The 20,647-nt window shown below is 41.5% G+C and overlaps 1 protein-coding gene across 2 annotated transcripts in view; it reads right to left on the bottom strand.

Moving 5' to 3' along the window:
- INPP5A (inositol polyphosphate-5-phosphatase A) overlaps positions 1-20,647 on the bottom strand; it is a 599,826-nt gene that overhangs the window by 442,423 nt on the left and 136,756 nt on the right. For both annotated transcript variants that reach the window (XM_040361359.1, XM_040361360.1), the window contains exon 2: positions 20,297-20,338. In XM_040361359.1, coding sequence (XP_040217293.1) covers positions 20,297-20,338 — 42 coding nt within the window. The remainder of the gene's footprint in view (positions 1-20,296; positions 20,339-20,647) is intronic.

The raw sequence follows: 20,647 nt of genomic DNA on the forward strand, positions 1-20,647 counted from the left end.
TAATTCATGACGAAAAATGATCGTGTGTACGCGGCATCAGAGTTTGATTATGGATCCCAGATGTGCATGTGCTTTGGGGTGTAAGTGTCAGCGGTTGATCCAAGGACTGGGACTACTCTCAAAGTTCCACATTAGCTGGCTATGTCCTCCTACCCTCAGCAAAGGCTGTTAGAAGATGTCTAAAGTTTGTCTTCCAGTTAGAGTATACTGCACCCGTACCCCTTTCTTTTTCAGGTTTTCTGCAAAAAAATAAAATAAAAAAGGCATCCCCTTGAGCATACATTTGTTAGTGTGCTTTAAACTGTCTGGGGCTAGCAAGGGAGAGACCTTGTTCGATTCGAATTCCAGGCAAGCTTCACCCCTACTGCAAACATATTCATATGAAGTCTTCAGGATCATACTAGACGCTTGGACCTGTAAAGAGCACTGTGGCCAACAAGTCAATACACTAAGCATTTGGACAGCACCACAAGCATCGCCCAGTGCCTAAGGGGCACATTAACGGCTAGTCACACAACTCTAGTGTAAAGGAGTCCAGCTATGGTCTCCAAGGTGGCACATAGTATCAACTGATCAGGATAACTGCATGGTGAATTCCGGCTCAGCAGCATAACCAATTCTGATTTAAGAAAAAAATAGTCTAGAGAAAAGAAAAAGTCTGGTAAATTGGGTTTGCTTTTCTCAAAAAAAAAAAAAAAAAAAAAAAATCAAGTCCATCCTCCTAGAAGACTAGCACTACACAAGCATTATGGGAGTGGGCAAGGTTACACTTGGCCAGCCAATAGCTTTTGAGTTTGCCAGTATCAAAACCCTAAAGTCAGCAGTATAACCATGTTCTTGAATTCCATTGTTCCTGTGTAGATTAACCACTTGCCGCCCTTGGGACATACCCATATGTCCTCAGGTTTCAGTGGTTTTACCAGGGTCGTGGCTGCAGCTGAATTTTTTTTTAGCCAGCAAAGCCGAATAATGTAGGAGTGATCCAATCGGCTATACAGCCACTGGATCACTTTTACATGCTGCGGAAACTGTTTAAAAGCCTTTACAAGTTATCAGTTTGGCGTTAAAGTTGAGAGATTTTTAAAGCAAGTCAATTTATTTGTATAAAGTGAAAGATGTTATGCCGAGTAAATAGATACCCAACATGTCATGCTTTGAAATTGCTCAGACTCATGGAATAGCAACAAACTACGGTACTTAAACATCTCCCTAGGTTACACTTTAAAAAAGAATTACCGTTTACCAGGTTAGAGTTAGAGGAGATCTTTTGCTAGAATTATTGCTCTCATTGACGATCACAGCGATATCTCACATGTGCGATTTGAACACCATTTCCATTTATAGGCGCCACTTATGTATGCATTTTTCTTTGCTGTGTGAGCACATGGGGGACAAGGGCGCTTTAAAAAAAAAAAAAAAAATGTCTTGGGTCCTTTTTGTTTAACATTGTCCCTTTAAAAATTCTGATCACTTTTAGTGCTGTAAACATACCTTGTGACTGTAAGAGGTATTGACAGGTACTCTTCATGTAGGAATCGGGGGTCTAAAAAACCCCAAATGCCTCCTTTGCACTTAGAAGTATATATTTTTTTTTTTAACCGCGCCATTGGCAGCCAAGTACAGTGGAAGTGACGTTGTGAGGTCCCTTCCAGGATTGTACATCTGAGACCCGAGCTAATCCGAATGCAGGCGTTTAGGCGGCGGGCGTGCCGAATGGTGGTTCGGGTCTCCCGGTGGGACGGAAGGCCTGGGAGGAGCGGAGGAAGTCCCCTCCAACTCCTTAAGGATAACAGCCGAGCAGATTTTAGCAACATCAGTTATCACTATAAAGCCAACCACTGGCTCTTAAAAAAAAAAAACAAAAAAACAACAACAACAGTACAGGGTTGACGCCTGCAGCCATCACCACCGGCATAACCCCTTCAAGCTGAGACTGCATATTGGGGTATGGTCAGCATGAAGGGGTTAACTTATATCAGCATTTTCTGAGTAATCCATGTTAGTACAACAAATTCACTGAAGTGTGGGCTGAGGCTTTTTCTTTTTGGACGTGCATGCTGATTGAGTAAACCAGTTAGTAATGTTATGACTTTAACCCAAAAAATAAAAGAACTGTATCCTTGAATCATGTGACCACTAACAGTAGTCACATGCCCAACTCAAGTTTTGTAATGAAATATTAGTATTTAGGGATGTAGAATTTCCCCAAGTGTACAAACAGAACACCCTTGTTTAACATTTATAAAACCATCCGTCATCAAAGAGCAAATCAATGTTGACACAAGGGAGATCTCATAGAGCTATATGAAGAGGGGTTCCATGGGATACTGGTTATGAAGATTAATAGACTCCAAACTAATCCCAATTACGTCAGTATTATACAAACCCTGTTAACACTTTATTAACACATTATTCACAGTGTATCAACTGATACATTACCGAGACTTGAGAGAACTGTACTATTTATTGTCAATAACCTAAAATGCGGAGTTCCACCGAAAAAAAAAAAAAAAGTCAGCAGCTTCAAATACTGCAGCTGCTGAATTTTAATACATGGACACTTACCTGTCCAGGGCACCCGCAATGTCCTCAACCGAAGCCTATCTGTCCCGCGGCTCTCAGGTGCAGACGCCAGCAACTTTAGTAAGGGAATCAGGAAGTGAAGCCTTGCAGCTTCACAGCCCGGTTCCCTACTGAGCAAGTCGCGCTATACGTCCATACTGGTCCCTGCGGTCTTCTGGGAGGCGTGTGCCAGGGGTCAGGAAATGGAGAAAGGGTCGGATATGGCGTAGATAGCTTTGGAATCTGTGACTATCGCCAGAAGTGGGAACAAATACCTGCAATATACCCCTGAAAAATGCCAAATGTGACACCGGAGGGGCGGTCAAAACAGAAAAGTAAAATTTTTGGGTGGAACTCAGCTTTAACTAAAAGCAGTTTGTATTCATAATTTAAGTGTGTTGTATGTCTGGGCATAATAATAATAATAAAAAATAGTGATAAAATGCAGCAAATGTTTCTGCACTTGCAGTGAAATATAAAACATGGGGTAATGCGCATGCAACCTAGATGACATTATAAAAAAGCAGAGACATCACCCTACCGACTAAGTGCCATATAGTCATAGCTATGGTATTCCCAGTATAAGCTATGGCTGTGAAATTAATGAGCAGATCTCCTTACTATAATATTGGCTGTATTTTCATGTTCAAAATGGCTGTATTATATTGTATGTACTATTTGTCTTACTGTATTATCTGTTTCATAGACAATTCCTCCTGAAGAAAAGCGGTTGAGAAAAGACCAGTCTATACAACACTCCAACAGAAATCTTACGGGGCAACCCATCAGCAGCAGTTTGTGGTTGGTATTTTAAAGACCCTTTATATGTTTTATATGTATTACACAGTATATTTTATTATATTACATTTGTTCGTGTATCAGTACCGAGATAGTCCATAAAAATCCCCTTTGGGGTGGGTATATGTGCACAGTCAGCCTCAGTAACTGCCCCCATACCCCCACCCTCTCTAGTCTCCCTATGGCTGTGAAAGTTGGACCATAAGGAAGGCTCAATGCCAAAGAATTGATGCTTTTGAACAATGGTGTTGGAGAAGACTCACGAAGGTCCCTTGGATGGCAAGAAGAGCAAACCAGTCAATCCTAAAAGGAAATTAACCCTGAATAATTTTCTGGAAGGACAGATCCTGAATCTGAAAACTTGAATACTTTGGCCATCTAATGCGAAGAGAGGACTCAATGGAAAAGATCCTGATGCTGGGAAACATGGAAGGAAAAAGGAGAAGAGGACAACAGAAAACAAGATGGATAGATAGGATTATCGAAACAATGAGCAAGCTCTGGGACACAGACACAACTAAACAGCTGAACAATGTGCATGCATTACAAAAAATGCTCAGTATAGGCTTTTATACATCTTCCTAGCCCAGAGTTCGCTCTGTTAATAAGCCTAGAAGCCCCTGACTTGTAGAACAAGTGCCATCATAATGCAAGTAATGTGAAAAAAGCACCGAGATTACTGGGCAATTAAAGTGTGACTTAAAAATACCTAAAAGCAATCAAGAGAAGAATAAGCCTATGCAGTAATTCTCCAAAATGTCCAAAGATCTCTACTCATGAACGATTGCTCTTATCCCCATAAAGAAAAATTCATCTGGTGCATTTAAAATAGGTCCATTGGGTGAGTTGGGAAAGATAGACTGCAGTTTATTCACTAAAGTAAAGGGTAATAAATCATAGGATTTTTTTTTTCACTTATCTGAATACACGTGTTATTTCTTACACAGTGTTAGAGTGGACATATGCATGTTAATTTAAAGTTAGACTTGCTAGGATGGAAAAAATGGAGAAAAGCTTAAGTACTTTTCCTGAGAAAAATATAATTCTTTGGGCTACCGAAAGTGTTAGTCATGTGATCAAAAGCCTAGGTATTTTGGGTATCTGATCAGTGTTGAACTGGAGGACCAATCCATATTAATTCTATACCTTGGATAAGTATTTTAGTGCTTCAAGTGCCATTTACCTACCTATCCCAGCAAGATAGGTAAATAAATGGCAGCCATGTTTTTCCAGAGAGAGATATTCTGCACAAAGGGCTAAAGTCGGCATTAGACAGTTTCCATCTTGGCCGGTTCAGACAAGATTCAAGCCATGTATGGACAGGCTGACTGTACCCAAGTTGATCCATCAATCGACTTGGGTATGTTAAGGAAAGTCTGTATAAAATTGTATTTCATTTTGTATTCTTTGCCTATGTATTGCACACTGCACTCATTGTGGCACCAACAATGTTTTGATTACATGTTTGCATTATTTTGAGTTCTAATTAGAATTTGGCTTGCCTATGTTACGCCCCTTGTTACCATAAAAGTACAACTGTAATATTAATGTGATACCTATGTAATTAGGTGTATAAAAACCTTCAATTGTTCAAGAGTATCTTTTTGTGTCTGTTCCCTACTGCAATAGTTATTAATTTGGAACCACCGATCAAAATGTGGATAGGAGTTGCCTATCTAAAAAATTTCCAGTATAGGTACAACCGGCATGTCAGATTTTTCATGTGGATTTTGCTAGCGGCTATGGGCAATAATCACTGTGTGTTCTCCTGATACCGTGTTCTCAACGAGAGGGATTCCCCCCATCAACCCATGGTTGCAGGAAAGAAAATTGCATTATTGATAGCTTTGCAACACATTTTTCAAAAAAGCACTTTGCTTACCTGCAAAGGAGTGGTTGATTAGTCATTCACACTCTTAGAAAATTCCCTAATTCCGCAATGGCAGCATGTTAGGCTTAAGCAGGCTTACAATACCAGCAGTTTGTTTAGTGTGGAAACACCAATGTTATATGACGTGCATCAAATAAAATAAGCCACTCTAAAACACAAGTTTACACTGGTAGTCATGATTATTATCAGCAAGGAAATTCATAAGAAATGTAAAGGAAATTATGACAGACCAGCAAGTACGCCACTTGAAATTTCAATTTTCCTTTGTAAAGAACCAAAAAAAAATAAAAAATCTTCCGGGCATCTGATACAGCCGATGTGTTAAATACTTATGTTCTTAGATGAGCTGCTTATACAAGGCCTTTGTCATTTATGTGCAACTCCTTATTTTTGTGGTGCCACCATAAAGCATCACTGCTAAATGTTTGCATCAACTATCACTGAATATAAACTAGTCTGCTTCTGAACATATGGAGGGCTGTATCTAATTTGTAGTCAAAGCTGTGACTAGTAGTCTCCTAGAGCCTGGTACAAACTACAAAATCAGGCGGTATCTCCATTTAGCAACACACTGCTTATCTCTCCTCAACAGTGGAAAAAAAAACTTTACTTTTGTGTGACATTGACATTTAATAAAATGTATTCAAAACTTAAAACAGTGTGTAATGCAATTCACTATGATCAAAGCAAAGTAACCCAAGATTTCTTAATTTTGCTTGTGTGAAAGCTTTTGAGCAACTGTTTTGCATACTATAAATGCATCAAATGGGCTGATTACACAAAAAAAAAAAAAAAAAAAAGCTTCAAAATATTAAAGTGATTGTAAAGGCCTGTACACATGATCCAACTTCATGGCCACAATTTTCTGATTTAAGAGTTGGTTTGTTTAATCCAACCGTGTGCACTCCATCAGACAATTATTGGCTCTTCATGCTCACCAATTGTTGGGCCATAAGTCTGTTACGTCGGTTTATCTGATCGTGTGTACACAAGTTGGTCCAACTAAAATCTGATGTATCCAAACAAGCATGCTCAGAACTGCTAAACATCAGACAACAATAGCAGAAGTTGCCCAAAGAATGGCGGTAAAGAGCTGAAAAAACATGTGGTTTGGTGAAAGTTGGCTGAAAAAGTTGTGCTGTGTGTATGCACAACAAGTTCACGGCCAACGCCCCTAGTAACAAAATCCGCGGAAAAGTTGTTTGGCAGTTGTATTGTGTTAATGAGGCTTTTTATTTTTGTTTTTTTTAAACATGTCATATTTGCCTTTACTGTGCAGTTAATTTTGCACAGAGTGGCCCTGATCCTCAACTTCTGGAGTCCCCCAGTGGCGCTGGTAGCTCCTCCCCGCATTGTATAACCCCCTAGGAGAAGAGCTCTCCCAGGGGGTTACCTTGCGGGCACGCTCCCGAGTCCAGCATTTGCGTCCATAGGCGCAGAATGCCAACTCTGCTCCGCCCCCCACGTGATTGGATTCGATTGACATCAGCGGGAGGCAATAGCTGCGCTGCTATCAATCTATCCAATCAAGAGCCGAGGCAATGGACAGAGGGGAAGAACACATCTCCGGCGTGGGAAATACAAGGTTCAGCCCAGTAAAACAGGTGGGGGGGGGGGGGGGGGCTGGTCAGTGACAGAAGTTTTTTCATTGGATGCATTAAGGTGAAAAAACATGAGGGTTTTCAACCCCTTTAAAATCATGTGTTAAACGTCTATGGCAATTTCTTCCTCTGTATAGGAGCCTTGCCTTAGGGTTCTGTATTGGGTGTCTTTGGTGTCCTCCATCTCCCACCCGCCTTACCTTATTCCCTTTCCAACACCCCAAGATACCCCCTTACGTCTCCCTACTGTGAAGGTGCAGGTACTCTTATCTCCATCTTGAAGCAGACCTAGCTTTCCACCTGGATTGAGAAGCACATCCTGGTCAGGGTTTTGCTATTCGCCTAAACACTTGAATGATAACTAGGGACGACTTGGTATAGTCTCACATGGATGCATGTCATAGATGACTACAGTTTTGGAAGCCATCAGTGCTTAGCTCAGGGGGGTCTCCAAACTGCGGACTGGCTGTGGCCTTTTGCTTGCCTTTATCCAGATCTTGGGTACCATTCCTCCCACTGACACCAATGATGGGACACTATTCACTGAAAAAAATTATGTATATGTATTTACTCCCACTGACCAGCAAGCCTATGGCGTCGTTTACGCCCACCGATCCATAACATTTTCTACTCCCACTCGCCACAGTCTGGTCCCCCTAAAGTTTTAAAGGCAGTAAACTGGCCTTTTGTTTTGAAAGTTTTGAGACCCCTGGCTAATCTTATAACCACATGTTTTTGTAAATTACAACTTGTACTTTAAAATATTTCAATAAAAACTTGGTGAAAGTTTAAAATCTCATGCATGGGTCGGTTTGTAGTTTTGGGTAAATTTTGCCTGTTCTTTATGGATATCCTTATTTCTTCTGAAACACATACTAGTTCTCCTTCTGCCCAGGGCTGTGGAGTCGGTAGATAAATGTTCCGACTCCGACTCCTCAGTTTTATGTACTTCCGACTCCTCTGTATTAATATGCGAATGTATTTTATACATTCCTTGAGGGAAAGAAACGCAACCTACCACAGGATTACTGGCTGGGAAGCCAACAGTCTACTGTATTGCACAGTTTAAGCAAAAGACAAACACAATGAAAACAATCAAGTGGCTGGATAGTAGCAGCAGGCATAAACATCAGGAACAGGATCTTTACCAGTTCCAAAAATACAAACCACATTATTTGGTTGTTTTAGAACAAAAACAAAGCTTATCTATAATGAACCAAAAACAAAATCTGTAAAACCTAGAAATGGTTTATATTAATCTTGAAATGTAGTTATAGGCTTAGCAAATGCAAATCAATTCAATGTAGAGTTCTAAGGAAGAGAATTGCCTCTGCCAGATCCTCTTTCATAGAAGCTCTTAAGTCAGACTTTATTATTTTTAGGGCTGAAAAAAATCTTTCGACACTGACTTGGGTGGGTGGCATTGCAGTAACTATTCTGGCCACATCACTAACGATCTCTGGATAAACAAGGATGGCTTCTTCAACAGTAAGTTTTGATGAGCGATCATACTTTTCAACTTCTTTTAGTGCTTTATAAAACTCCTGTTGGAATTTTTTTATTTGGACACTTACTGGTTCTCCAACATGCGTTCCCTGTAAAAGCAGAACACAACACTATGGAGAGTATAAGTATTGCCGCTCCTAATTGTGCGTTGCGTGCCATATAGTGAAGCACATGAAAAGCATGCTTCTTCACGGTCACTTAACGTGTTCGTTTTGCGGTTACGTGAGGCACTGCATGCATTGGTCTTTATTCTTACAGTAGAGAAGTCATTAATTATAACTTTTTGTGAATTGGGACATTTAAACTTGTTTTTTTTTTAATTCCAATCTAAATTTAGTAGGAGTCGGAGTCGGAGGCGGTGCATTGTTTGCCGACTCCGACTCCAGGTACCCAAAATTTCCCCCGACTCCGACTCCTCGACTCCGACTCCACAGCCCTGCTTCTGCCTGTTTCATTTTGACCATGCCAAGTACGGAAGCAGATCTGTGCTGGTGTGGTGACTTTGCGTATCAATGTTTTCTGAATGGAGATACAGGACACCATACCTGCACATGGTGTGTCTGTACCTCCTGTTATCCGTTTGATTGCCATGCCACGTCCTGTCTGGCTGTGTCGATTGATGCCATCAAGGCAGCTCACAGACAGGGAACATGCTTCCCCGTTTATCAGGTCATCCTCTTTGCATAATCAATAAAAACCTCGCTCTACTCCCACCTAAAGCAATACACCAGCAGTGGTTTTCAAAGTGTTATCGTATTAGAACTCTCCAATTTGGCATCCAAACTTTCCTAACCCCCATCTCTTTACACAGTATTGGCTACCTCGCCAACGAGCCTCCTTTTTTCTTCTTTTCATTCCCTCGCTCTAGGGCATTAAATATATTTAATTTTGGTACCCAACATATCCTTTTTTGGCTTTGTTGTTGTTGGCTTTATACGCTTTAACTTGTTCACCTACTCCAAATTTGTAATCCTTTTCTAACACTTATAGCAATGCATACCAAGAGCCAAATTCATGTTGTCAATTATATATTTTTTCCATCTATGGGCTCCGTTATTTATCAAAGCTTTGTCTTCTCTCCATTTTTATTTTCTGTAAATTTTTATGCTGAAAACGTAAATAAAAAATATTTGATCTGAAAATGAAAAAAAAATGCTAACAAAGTCATGTAAGGCCACCCCCCACCCCCCCCTCTAAGGGGAAGAAGCAAAGCAAAGGGGGCTGTGGAGTAAAGTGATCGCCAAAATGGACATAAGCTACGAAATATTTATATTTTAATTAAATGTGATTACAATAGGAAGATAATACTTCCTTTCTTACAGTAATATTTTGCTGTAAAAACGTATAACTGGAAAGTATCTTACTGATAACATTCAGGATCCTGTTGCAATTTTCCCAATATGGGCTGGGGGATGAAATAAATAATCTGTTTGCTGTATGCGGGAATACTGCATTCAATGATTTAAAAAGGAAAGTGGTCAATTTATAAGTCACCAGTAACCTTAATTAACCACTTCTCCACCGGGCCTATTCTGGCACTTATCTCCTTCATGTAAAAATCGAATGTTGCTCTAACAACGGTGCGGGACCTGACTCCGTCATCACCCATTGTTATGGCAACTTTAGAAACAAATCGGCGCTACGGCCGCCAGTGAATCACGCATGTGCGAGATCGAGAGGTGCATGCTGGTTACCCAGCATGCACCTCTCCTACAGTTATCCAGGAGGGGGTATCGATTGGGCTTCACATGCCCACAATCATGATTGCAATGGTCACAACTGGAGAGACAAACTAGTAAATTTATATTTTAGCAACATCCATATTTAAAATGATAAAATCATTTTTTTATTTAATAAATTATGCTTGGAACACACAAAAAATATAATAAGGTGGCCGGAACTTCGCTTTAAGAATATATACTTGAACAAGCACTTTGCATTTCTTTAATGCAACAAAAATGGTTTGTGTATAAATGAGTGTTCAAAGATGATCTTCGAATTTACAAAATAAATTCGGATTGTTAAAATTATTTGGCGAGATCAATGATTAAGTGAAAACCCCTTATGTTGAATAATCAAGTGGAATCTGTAGCCTTCACTAAAAGCTTTTTGAAGCTGCTGATCCAACCTGCACAATGGTTACAAAGAATTGTGGCCCACGTCTAAAAAAAAAAAAACTGCTTTAGTTCCTTTATATTCTTTGGACGCCATATTGGAATAGTCTGCTAGAAGAGAGCTAGTTTATCTCTCCTCCAGCAAGGATAGGAAGCTCTACAGATTGGCACACAAAGCGAATAAGATGTTACTGATCAGTGCTCTGCTGAAGAAAGAATATCACGGAAAAAAGGATTATGTATTGAAAAAATTAATCTTAGTGGGATTTGATTTATTATATGTGAAAACCTCAGTGTACGAACACTTCATTCCAGAATGTGTAATTCTCTTATTAAAAATGAGACGTGGGAATCAAAAAGGAAAAAAACCTCGATACTCGCCTCTATGGCTGCAGCATTTCTTCCAGTCAACGCTCTCTGCTCTGCCACTCCAGCACCCACTGGAGCACTGGGCAGGAGCGGCTGGGCTCAGGCTCTCAACTGGGTACTGAGAGTCTGAGCCAGCTGCTAATCAGGAATCTAAGTGGATCCCGACATTGTCTGGATCCTTCGAAAGCCCGGGTGGCTTTGTGACGTCAACCAAAAGTCGGCTTAAAGGGTTTGTAAAGGATTTTTTTTTTATCTTAATAGCTCCCTTTACCCTAATGCCGTGCTGTTTTCATGTCCTCATTGTTCATTTTTGCTCTCAAGTTGCTGTAATTCTTCTCTGATGTCCACACTTCCTGGTTGTCTATTTCCCGATGACCACAGTACTGGGAGCTTTCTCTCTGTTGTCACTAACTTCAATGAGGTGTGATTAGTGTGCGTCCAATTTCTAGTTTAGTTTTCCAAACCATCACTGCTCTGGCCTCTGTATAGCACAGAGGCAGGAAATAACATGCAAAAACAAAACTAGAAACTACAGGTACATTATAGGATTGATTTTTATCTATTTTTAATCAGGAATCCGTTAACTATTATGTCTCTATACCCTGTAAACAGTAATTTCAGCAAAAAAAATGTTTTTCCTTTACAACTTCTTTAAGCCCAATGTCAACTAGCTCTGGATCAAAAGGAGAGCACAAGTAGTACCCACAAAATAAGTATAACCAAACTAGCTATGCTAATACTTCCCTTTTATCTATGGTCAACATGTAAAATCATATTTCCATGTTTTATTTAAATAATGCCTGGCCTACTCCTATAAACTGGAACAAACTTGAAGTTTGTAAACTTAACTTTGTGATGATTCATTTACATTTACTTCCGTGACTTCTGTGACAAACTATTCACTATGCCCTGTTGATAGGCACTGATGTGTCACACATTTCGCAAAGCCTGTGTTCTGAATTACAGAAGTGCTGATGTTTTAGAAGGCTGACTCAGTACAGGAGTCACTGCTTGCAGACAGCAAGGTACCATGGGATATGTAGTCATTACCAGGGCTCGTGTCCTGCGGGAACGGAGTTCCTACACTTTTTTCACAGCAGGAACGCAGTTCCCTTTGCAGGACTAGAGCAGCCGAGCCGCCCGAGCCAATCCTTCACTAAGCAGCGATGTCCAGCTCGAGTCACTGTCAGGGGCAGGCGAACCTTTATGTTACTGGCCGATTCCTGTATATGGATTCATCAGGTAGTGTATTCCGTCAGTTCCTCGATGCCGCAATGTCTCCTGGGAGCTTTTGTCATTGTTCCCAGGAGACATTGCGGAGGTCTGACGCGAGTTATCGCGGGATTTAGAAAGAACTTGTGGTTTAGTAATTATGCATATGAGCATATCATTTTTATTTTTTTTTGGGTGGGGAAGTGGATCTTTGGTGGGAGTTCCCACACTTTTTTCCCCAGGACTTGACCCCTGGTCATTACAATCTAAAAGTAAACAGCAGAGGGGAAGCTGCAAAGCATGCAGGGAATCCAGGAAGTTGTGTAAAAAGATGGCCAGGCAGGACATAAAACATTTTTCAAGTAAGCTTGTGTTTGGATAGTCAGTAACTACTGCTCATGTTATTACAATGCTGTTGTAATAAAATGAAAGTGTGTGCTGTGGCCACAGAATTCCATTGAAAGTATAACTAGTAGAGAGATGAGAGGTATTAGAGCACTTGTTATTGCTGTCTGTGTCCCCGTTAGGGAGATTTACCCTCTCTATTTGTCCTGTTTACTATCATCATTGTCCCCAGAAAAGCAAGATGGAAATCTTCCAATGAGAATACTAGTTCTAGTAACCCGTGAAACCTCAAGGAATTCCCTTTTCAGGGATTTCCTCACTTCATGTTTGGCTATGGGACAGGAAGAGAAGAAAAAATCTCTGCAATGGTACATAGATGGAAAAAAAAAAAAAAGACAGGTGGTAACCAAAATAAAAATTATATATATACATATACACACACACACACACACACACACACACGTATATATATATATATACATATATACACACACGTATATATATATATATATATATATATATATATATATATATATATATATATATATATATATATATATATACACACACACACACACACACACACAAGTTTTGCCTATAGCTCTACTTTAAGGATTGAGCCCATTCCAAAGCTGTGACACTCAACAGAAGAAATTAAGGCTGCGCAAAAACAAAATACAAACCAACACCTAAATCATAGGTTGACGTGTGTTTGAAGAGACTCCAGGGCACTTAAGAGTGCAAGTCTATGCCAATTTCCCTACCCTTACTATGACCAGATAGTTCTAAAACACATCAATGTACTGTATACAAGGCTTTATAACCAATATAAAACTGTGCTGTGTTGCGTCAGTTGGATCACTCGTTACACTCAAACTTTAAAAAAAAAAAAAATAATAGTTTATTTTAGGACCCAGAGTAGTCTGTACAATAGCCAGTACTTGCATGCATCACTAAAGTGTCACTAAACCCACATCCTTAGATTCATATACTGTCTTCGGAAAAAACCTTGTGGATCCTGCTGTCATTGCTAAATTTTGGCATCATCACTCCAAATGACTTTGTACCAGAAGGTTTGAGGCTGGTCTCTGTGCCGTTTGGCTTTTTGTAAGTGGGATACTTTGTGGCATTTGCATAGTAATCGCTTTCTTCTGGCGACTCGACATGCAGCCCATCTTTTTTTCCAAGCGTCTCCTTATGGTGCTCCTTATCTTTAAACAGCCACACCACATATTTTCAGAGAGTCCTGTATTTCACCTAAAGTTATTTGTGTTTTTTTTGCATCCGGGAAACATATTTTCCTGGCAGTTGTGGCTGAAATTTTAGTTGGTCTACCCGACCGTGGTTAGGTTTCAACAGAACCCCTCATTTTCCACTTCTTGATTAGAGTTTGAACACTGCTGATTGGCATTCTCAATTCCTTCGATATCTTTTTAGATCCCTTTCCTGTTTTATACAGTTTAACTACCTTTTCCTGCAGATCCTTTGACAATTCTTTTACTTTCCCCATGACTCCGAATCCGGAAACGTCAGTGCAGCTCTGGATGAAAGATGCAAGGGTCTGTCAGGAGCCCAGAAACTTATTGGCCTTTTATACACACACTAATTACAAACAGAATACGGGGGAGGATGGTAACCTTTAGGCGGGGTTCAAACTGGTTACGACAAATGCTCCGACATTAGGAGCTAATGCCACATGACGTATGAAAATCAATATTTCCCTATGAGAGCCGTCTTAACTGGTCCGACACAAGTCGGTCCAAATTTGAAAAAAAGTTTCTGCACTATTTTGGTCCGACTTTGATCCTATTTCAGCCCATTGAATATCATTGAATTCGGATCAAAGTAGGATCCTTGTCCTAACCATCCGACTTTTGACATCGCACATGTGATTACAGCAGCAGTAAAAGGAATTATCTCACTCTGGGTCTGTTTTGATTGGTCAAAGGACAAGTCAGGCTATTATAAAGTTGGATCAAAGTAGTATCCTGTTCATTCAAGTCGGATGGATATTGGACCAATGTAGGACCGATGTCACAGAGCAAAGTAGGATGAAAGTCGTATGACTGTCGTGTCGTATCAGTGTAAACCCAGCCTAATAGCCATTCAAACCCCTTTGTGTCAACTTGTGTGCATGTTATCAGGCCAAAATCACCAGGGTATGTAACCTTTTGATCGGGGTTGTGATTATGGTTTAAAAAGAGTAAACACTGTTGATTGATAATAAATGGCTTCAGCTTCTCTGAAAAATGGCCAAGAAATCATAAATTTGGCCAGGGTATGTAAACTTATGAGCACAACTAATAATAGATAGATAGATAGATAGCTATAGAGGGTTGTCCCGATACCAGTATCGCTATCGGGACCGATACCGAGCATTTACGCGAGTACTTGTACTCGCGCAAATGCTACCGATGCTTCACCCGATACTTTAAATGTTTTATTTCACAATCACTAAGCGCCACTGTCTCTTCAGCCAGCAGCATGACTCGGCGCTCACTGACGTCATCAGAGTGCGCTTGTCTCGGTGCTTCCTGTGCGCTCCTTAGGCCCGGAGAAAAACCATGGCTACTACCGGGTTCTCGTTCGGGGGTTCTTCAACCAACAACCCGGCCACTGGGACAGCCATGCCATTTTCCCTTCGGAACAAATCCAGCTGCAAGGTGAGAAGGCGGCGGGGGAACGTGTGGGCCGTACAGCGCTCCTTGTGAATAGAACCCGTCACCACAGAGTTTTATGTGCTGAGCCCTCATCCTCTGTCCTGGTTATTGAAGGCCGAGCTCACCATGGGAGAGACACACAGAAGGCTCACTGCACACAAGGACTAGGGGGATCTGAGGGGAGAGCCATATATCAGTGCCCACAAGTGCCACCTATCAGTGCCCACAAGTGCCACCTATCAGTGCCCACAAGTGCCACCTATCAGTGCCCACAAGTGCCACCTATCAGTGCCCATCAGCGCCAGTCAGTGCCGCCCATCAGTGCCAGCCACCTGTCAGTGCCACCTATCAGTCCCCATCTGTCAAAGTGCCATGACATTGAAAAAAAAAAAGTATCGGTATTCAGTATCGGCGAGTACTTGGAAAAAAGTATCGGTACTTGTACTCGGTCTTAAAGTGGTATTGGGACTACGATAGAAAGAAGGGGTCCTCCCACACAGCCGGCCCTACCTGCTCCGCTTTGAAGCCCTACGGGGCAGAGGGACTCCCTATAAGGGAGCGAGAGGATCTGCCCGCTCAACCAGCCCCATTAGTCCTTCACCTCTCTTTTTTTTAGAGACCGCGTGGTCAAAGTGCGTGCATGTTAACCCAATTTCGAGTGTGTAAGTGTGGTGATTTTTTTGTGGGAGGGGGGTGGGCGTACTAAGCGCAGGCTTACCTCGCATAGCACACCCACCGGGAGCCGGGCTGAGACCACCAAACACCAAACCCCTAGCTGCAGAGGTGAATGGCTTATCAGCGCAGTGCCAATCGCGTTGAGCCACCGCAGCTCCTGTATCTATCTATCTATCTACACACACACACACATATATATATATGTGTGATGTTAAGAATTAGGATTTAAAAAAGGCATGTTAGACAAGCCATTACCTAGAAACGTGAGAACATTAAAGGAGAGAAGACTGCCAAATTCCAAGGGTGTGCCTATTTACCGAAGAGCCAATTCATTTATTTCAGTTGCTAAAAGTTATACAAATAACCTCATGACAGAGGAGGACATGTAGGAAAAAAGAAAAAAGGCGCACAGAAGTCTTCAGTGGCGGTGGAAAAAGATGCGGTTTGTGGTTTATCTGTGGTCTGTCCGATACACACTGATAAAAAGCTAAACTTGCAAAATTATTTTCCAGTGCTTTGGGTTCATCTCAGAAGTGTGTTGCAAAGGGAAAAAAAAAAAAAAACTATTTTTGCTTGATTGCTGGAGACAAAGAATTCTTTCACAAGGTCCATTGCTCGGAAAGAATAGCAGAATTATCTCGAGAAAAACATTTTGCCAAGAGTTTAATTTGCGTATCTATGGTAAATTGAAAAGAACACAGTGAGCGGCTATTTACCTTGCATTGGGCAAACCGCAGTTTATAGAATTCACTGAGAAGGTTGGCTGCCAGGTTACATCGAGACGTGTCAAGGCAGATCTTGGAACAGAAGGTGAGCGGAATCTCCCTTGGCGACAAAGCAATGGAGGTCCGACATGTGAAACATTGTATCACTTTCACACATGCTGAAAAAAAAAGTCTGAAGCCTCATACACACGATCAGTCCATCCGATGAGAACGGACCGATGTCATAGGTTAACCGATGAAGCTGACCGATGGTCCGTCGCGCCTACACACCATTGGTTAAAAAAACGATTGTGTCAGAACGCGGTGACGTAAAACACAACAACGTGTTTAAAAAAAAATGAAGTTCAATGCTTCCAAGCATGCGTCGACTTGATTCTGAGCATGCATGGATTTTTAACCAATGGTTGTGCCTACCAACGATCGTTTTTTCCCCCCGGTTAAATTTAAAGCAAGATGGCTTTTTTTTATAACCGATGGTTAAATAACCTATGGGGCCCACACACGATCGGTTTTGACCGATGAAAACGGTCCATCAGACCGTTGTCCTCTGTTTAACCTATCGTGTGTACGAGGCCTCATGCGAACTGAACTCTGTAATTGCAGCAGCAAATCATCCTTTCAGAGGTCAGAGTCTGAGGTTTCAATTAGACAAAAGGAGCTGCAAAGCAAGGTGTTCTGCTGTGCCGTCTCCTTCGCCAACTCATGGCTCTCTTTTCATGCATAAAATGTACACACACACACACACACTGGGGTAGATTCAGGTACAGCTGCGCGCTCCTTACGGAGGCGCAGTGTACCCTTTTTAGCCTACGCAAATTATCTGCGCTACGCTTCATTCATGAAGCAGTAGCCACATAATTTGCGTGGGCGCTCCTAAAAAATGCCCGGCGTAAGGGCGCCTAATGTAAATGATCCCGTAGGGAGCGGGAATCATTTAAATTAGGTGCGTTCCCGCGCCGAGCGTAGGGCGCATGCTCCGTCGGGAAACTTTCCCGATGTGCATTGCGGCAAATGACGTCGCAAGGACGTCATTTGCTTCAAAGTGAACGTGAATGGCGTCCAGCGCCATTCACGATTCACTTACGCAAACGACGTAAAATTTAAACCTCGCGACGCGGGAACGATGGGTATACGCAACATTGGCTGCCCCTGCTATTAGCAGGAGCAGCTTTACGCGAAACCCGACAGACGTAAACGACGTAAACTGCGTACGCAGGGCTCGCGTAACGTTGTGAATTGGCGTTAGTATGCAATTTGCATACTATACGCTGACCACTACGGGAACGCCCCCTAGCGGCCAACGTAAGAATGCAGCCTACGATACGATGGCATAAGAAGCCTTATGCCATTCATATTTTAGGCTGCAGTCGGCGTATCGAGGTTCCTGAATCAGGAGCATTCGATACGCCGGGGCAAGTAAGCAATTGCGCTGCGTAACTATGGTTACGCAGGCGCAATTGCTCTTTGAATCTACCCCAATATTACTAGTTCAAATGACAAAGGTTCAGAAAAAAGTTCATGCAAAGTTTAGCTAAACAGAAGTACATATATTTGTCTTCTGGGCAGATACTCAAAATTATAAAAACATACAGTGTATCAAACATATGCCAGATGCAGAATAATAAAATCGAGACAAGTTATCCAACTGCTAAACATTTATCTTTTTTATTACATTTTTGGGGAAAGGCCTATTGGCATGAAAAAACCTAGGCCAGTTAAGCCCATCTTGAGATGGTGGATTAACCACTTAAGCCCCGGACCATTTGGCTGTCCGAAGACCAGAGCACTTTTCGCAAATTCGGCACTGTGTCACTTTAACAATTGCACGGTCGTGCGACGTGGCTCCCAAACAAAATGGATGTCCTTTTGTTCCCATAAAAAGAGCTTTCTTTTGGTGGTATTTGATTACCTCTGCGGTTTTTACTTTTTGCGCTTTAGACCAAAATAGAGCGACAATAAAAAAAAAAATAATAATAATAATTTTTGCTAAATATCCCCAAAAATATATATTAAAAAACGTTTTTTCCCCTCAGTTTAGGCCGATAAAGTATTCTTCTACATATTTTTGGTTAAAAAAAAAACACGCAATAAGCGTTTATTGATTGGTTTGCACAAAAGTTATAGTGTCTACAAAATGGGGGATAGATTTATAGCATTTTTTTTTTTGTAGTAATGGCGGCGATCAGCAATTTTTATCATGACTGCGACATTATGGCGGACACATCGAACACTTTTGACACGATTTTGGGACCATTGTCACTTATACAGCGACCAGTGCTGTATTACTGTCTAAATGACACTGGCAGGGGTTAAACACTAGTGGGCGATGGAGGGGTTAAGTGTGTCCTAGGGAGTGATTGTAACTGAGGGGGCTGGGCTACAAGCGACACGACACTGATCACTGCTCCCCGATGACAGGGAGCAGTAGATCATTGTCCTGGCACTAGGCAGAACAGGGAAATGCCTTGTTTACATAGTTATCTCCCTGTTCTGCAGCTCAGTGACACGATCGCGGAACACCGGCAGACATCGAGTCCGCGGGCACGGTCACAGAGCCCGCACGACAGCAAATTCAAAGCAACGTACAGGTACGTTGCTTTGCGCAGCCGTGCCATTCTGCTGACGTAAATCGGTGTTTGCCGGTCGGCAAGTGGTTAACTTTTGAACATGTGACCAGCAGCAAAGGACTAGAAGCTCCTCCTTGCTTCGTTTCCCTGCAGACAGGCTGGGAAAGATCTGGGTCTTATTAACCACTTAAGGACCGCCTCATGTACATATACATCAGCAGAATGGCACAGGCAGGCACATCAACGTATATATACGTCCTCTGCTTGACGTGGGTCGGGGGTCCGATCGGGACCCCCCCCGGTACATGCGGCGGTCCCGTGGCTTCAGGAGCGATCCGGGACAACGGCGCGGCTATTCGTTTATAGCCGCTCCGTCGCGATCGCTCCCCAGAGCTGAAGAACGGGGAGAGCCATGTGTAAACACGGCTTCCCCGTGCTTCACTGTGTCGGCGCATCGATCGCGTCATCCCCTTTATAGGGAAGACACGATCGATGACGTCATTCCTACAGCCACACCCCCCTACACTAGTAAACACACACACAGTGATCCATAAATGTTACAGCGCCCCCTGTGTTTAACTCCCAAACTGCAACTGTCATTTTCACAATAAAGAATGCAATTTAAATGCATTTTTTGCTGTGAAAATGACAATTGTCCCAAAAATGTGTCAAAATTGTCCGAAGTGTCCGCCATAATGTCGCAGTCACGAAAAAAAATCGCTGATCGCCGCCATTAGTAGTAAAAAAAATAAAATAAATAAAAATGCAAAAAAACTATCCCCTATTTTGTAAACACTATAAATTTTGCGCAAACCAACCGATAAACGATTATTGCGATTTTTTTTACCAAAAATAGGTAGAAGAATACGTATTGGCCTAAACTGAGGAAAAAAAAATGTTATATATGTTTTTGGGGGATATTTATTACAGCAAAAAGTAAAAAATATTGAATTTTTTTCAAAATTGTCGCTCTATTTTGTTTATAGCGCAAAAAATAAAAACCGCAGAGGTGATCAAATACCACCAAAAGAAAGCTCTATTTGTGGGGGAAAAAAGACGCCAATTTTGTTTGGGAGCCACGTCGCACGACCGCGCAATTGTCTGTTAAAGCGACGCAGTCCCGAACTGTAAAAACCCCTTGGGTCTTTAGGCAGCATTTTGGTCCGGGGCTTAAGTGGTTAAAATAAGTACCATCATCCATACACATAAATAGAAGGGACAATGTCAATTAAACAGTGCGTGTTTAGTATTACTTTAACAAAACATCTTACCTGATAAAATTCTCGCAGCCAATTCTTTTGTAAATTTTCTGTCTGAAAAAAACAAAAGAAAGAAGTAATGTTATTACTAGAGTCATGCTGTCAGTATGAATATCAAACATCCTCTCCTGCAATATTTGTTTTCTGGCTCCTGTATATGAAGAGGTTTTAATTACAAAATCCATCCAATAATTTTAAATGCCGATCCACACTAGCTTTATACTTGAACAGTCATTGCTAGGTTACACAGGAAAAGGCCATCCGAGAACAGGATTTTGAAACGCAAGGGTAAAAAAAAAAAAAAAAAAAAAAAAAAAAAAAAAAAAAAGGCAGTTGGAAGCATTTTGTTTATACTGTAATATC

Source organism: Rana temporaria, chromosome 8 (assembly GCF_905171775.1).
Source record: "Rana temporaria chromosome 8, aRanTem1.1, whole genome shotgun sequence".
Lineage (NCBI taxonomy): Eukaryota > Metazoa > Chordata > Amphibia > Anura > Ranidae > Rana > Rana temporaria.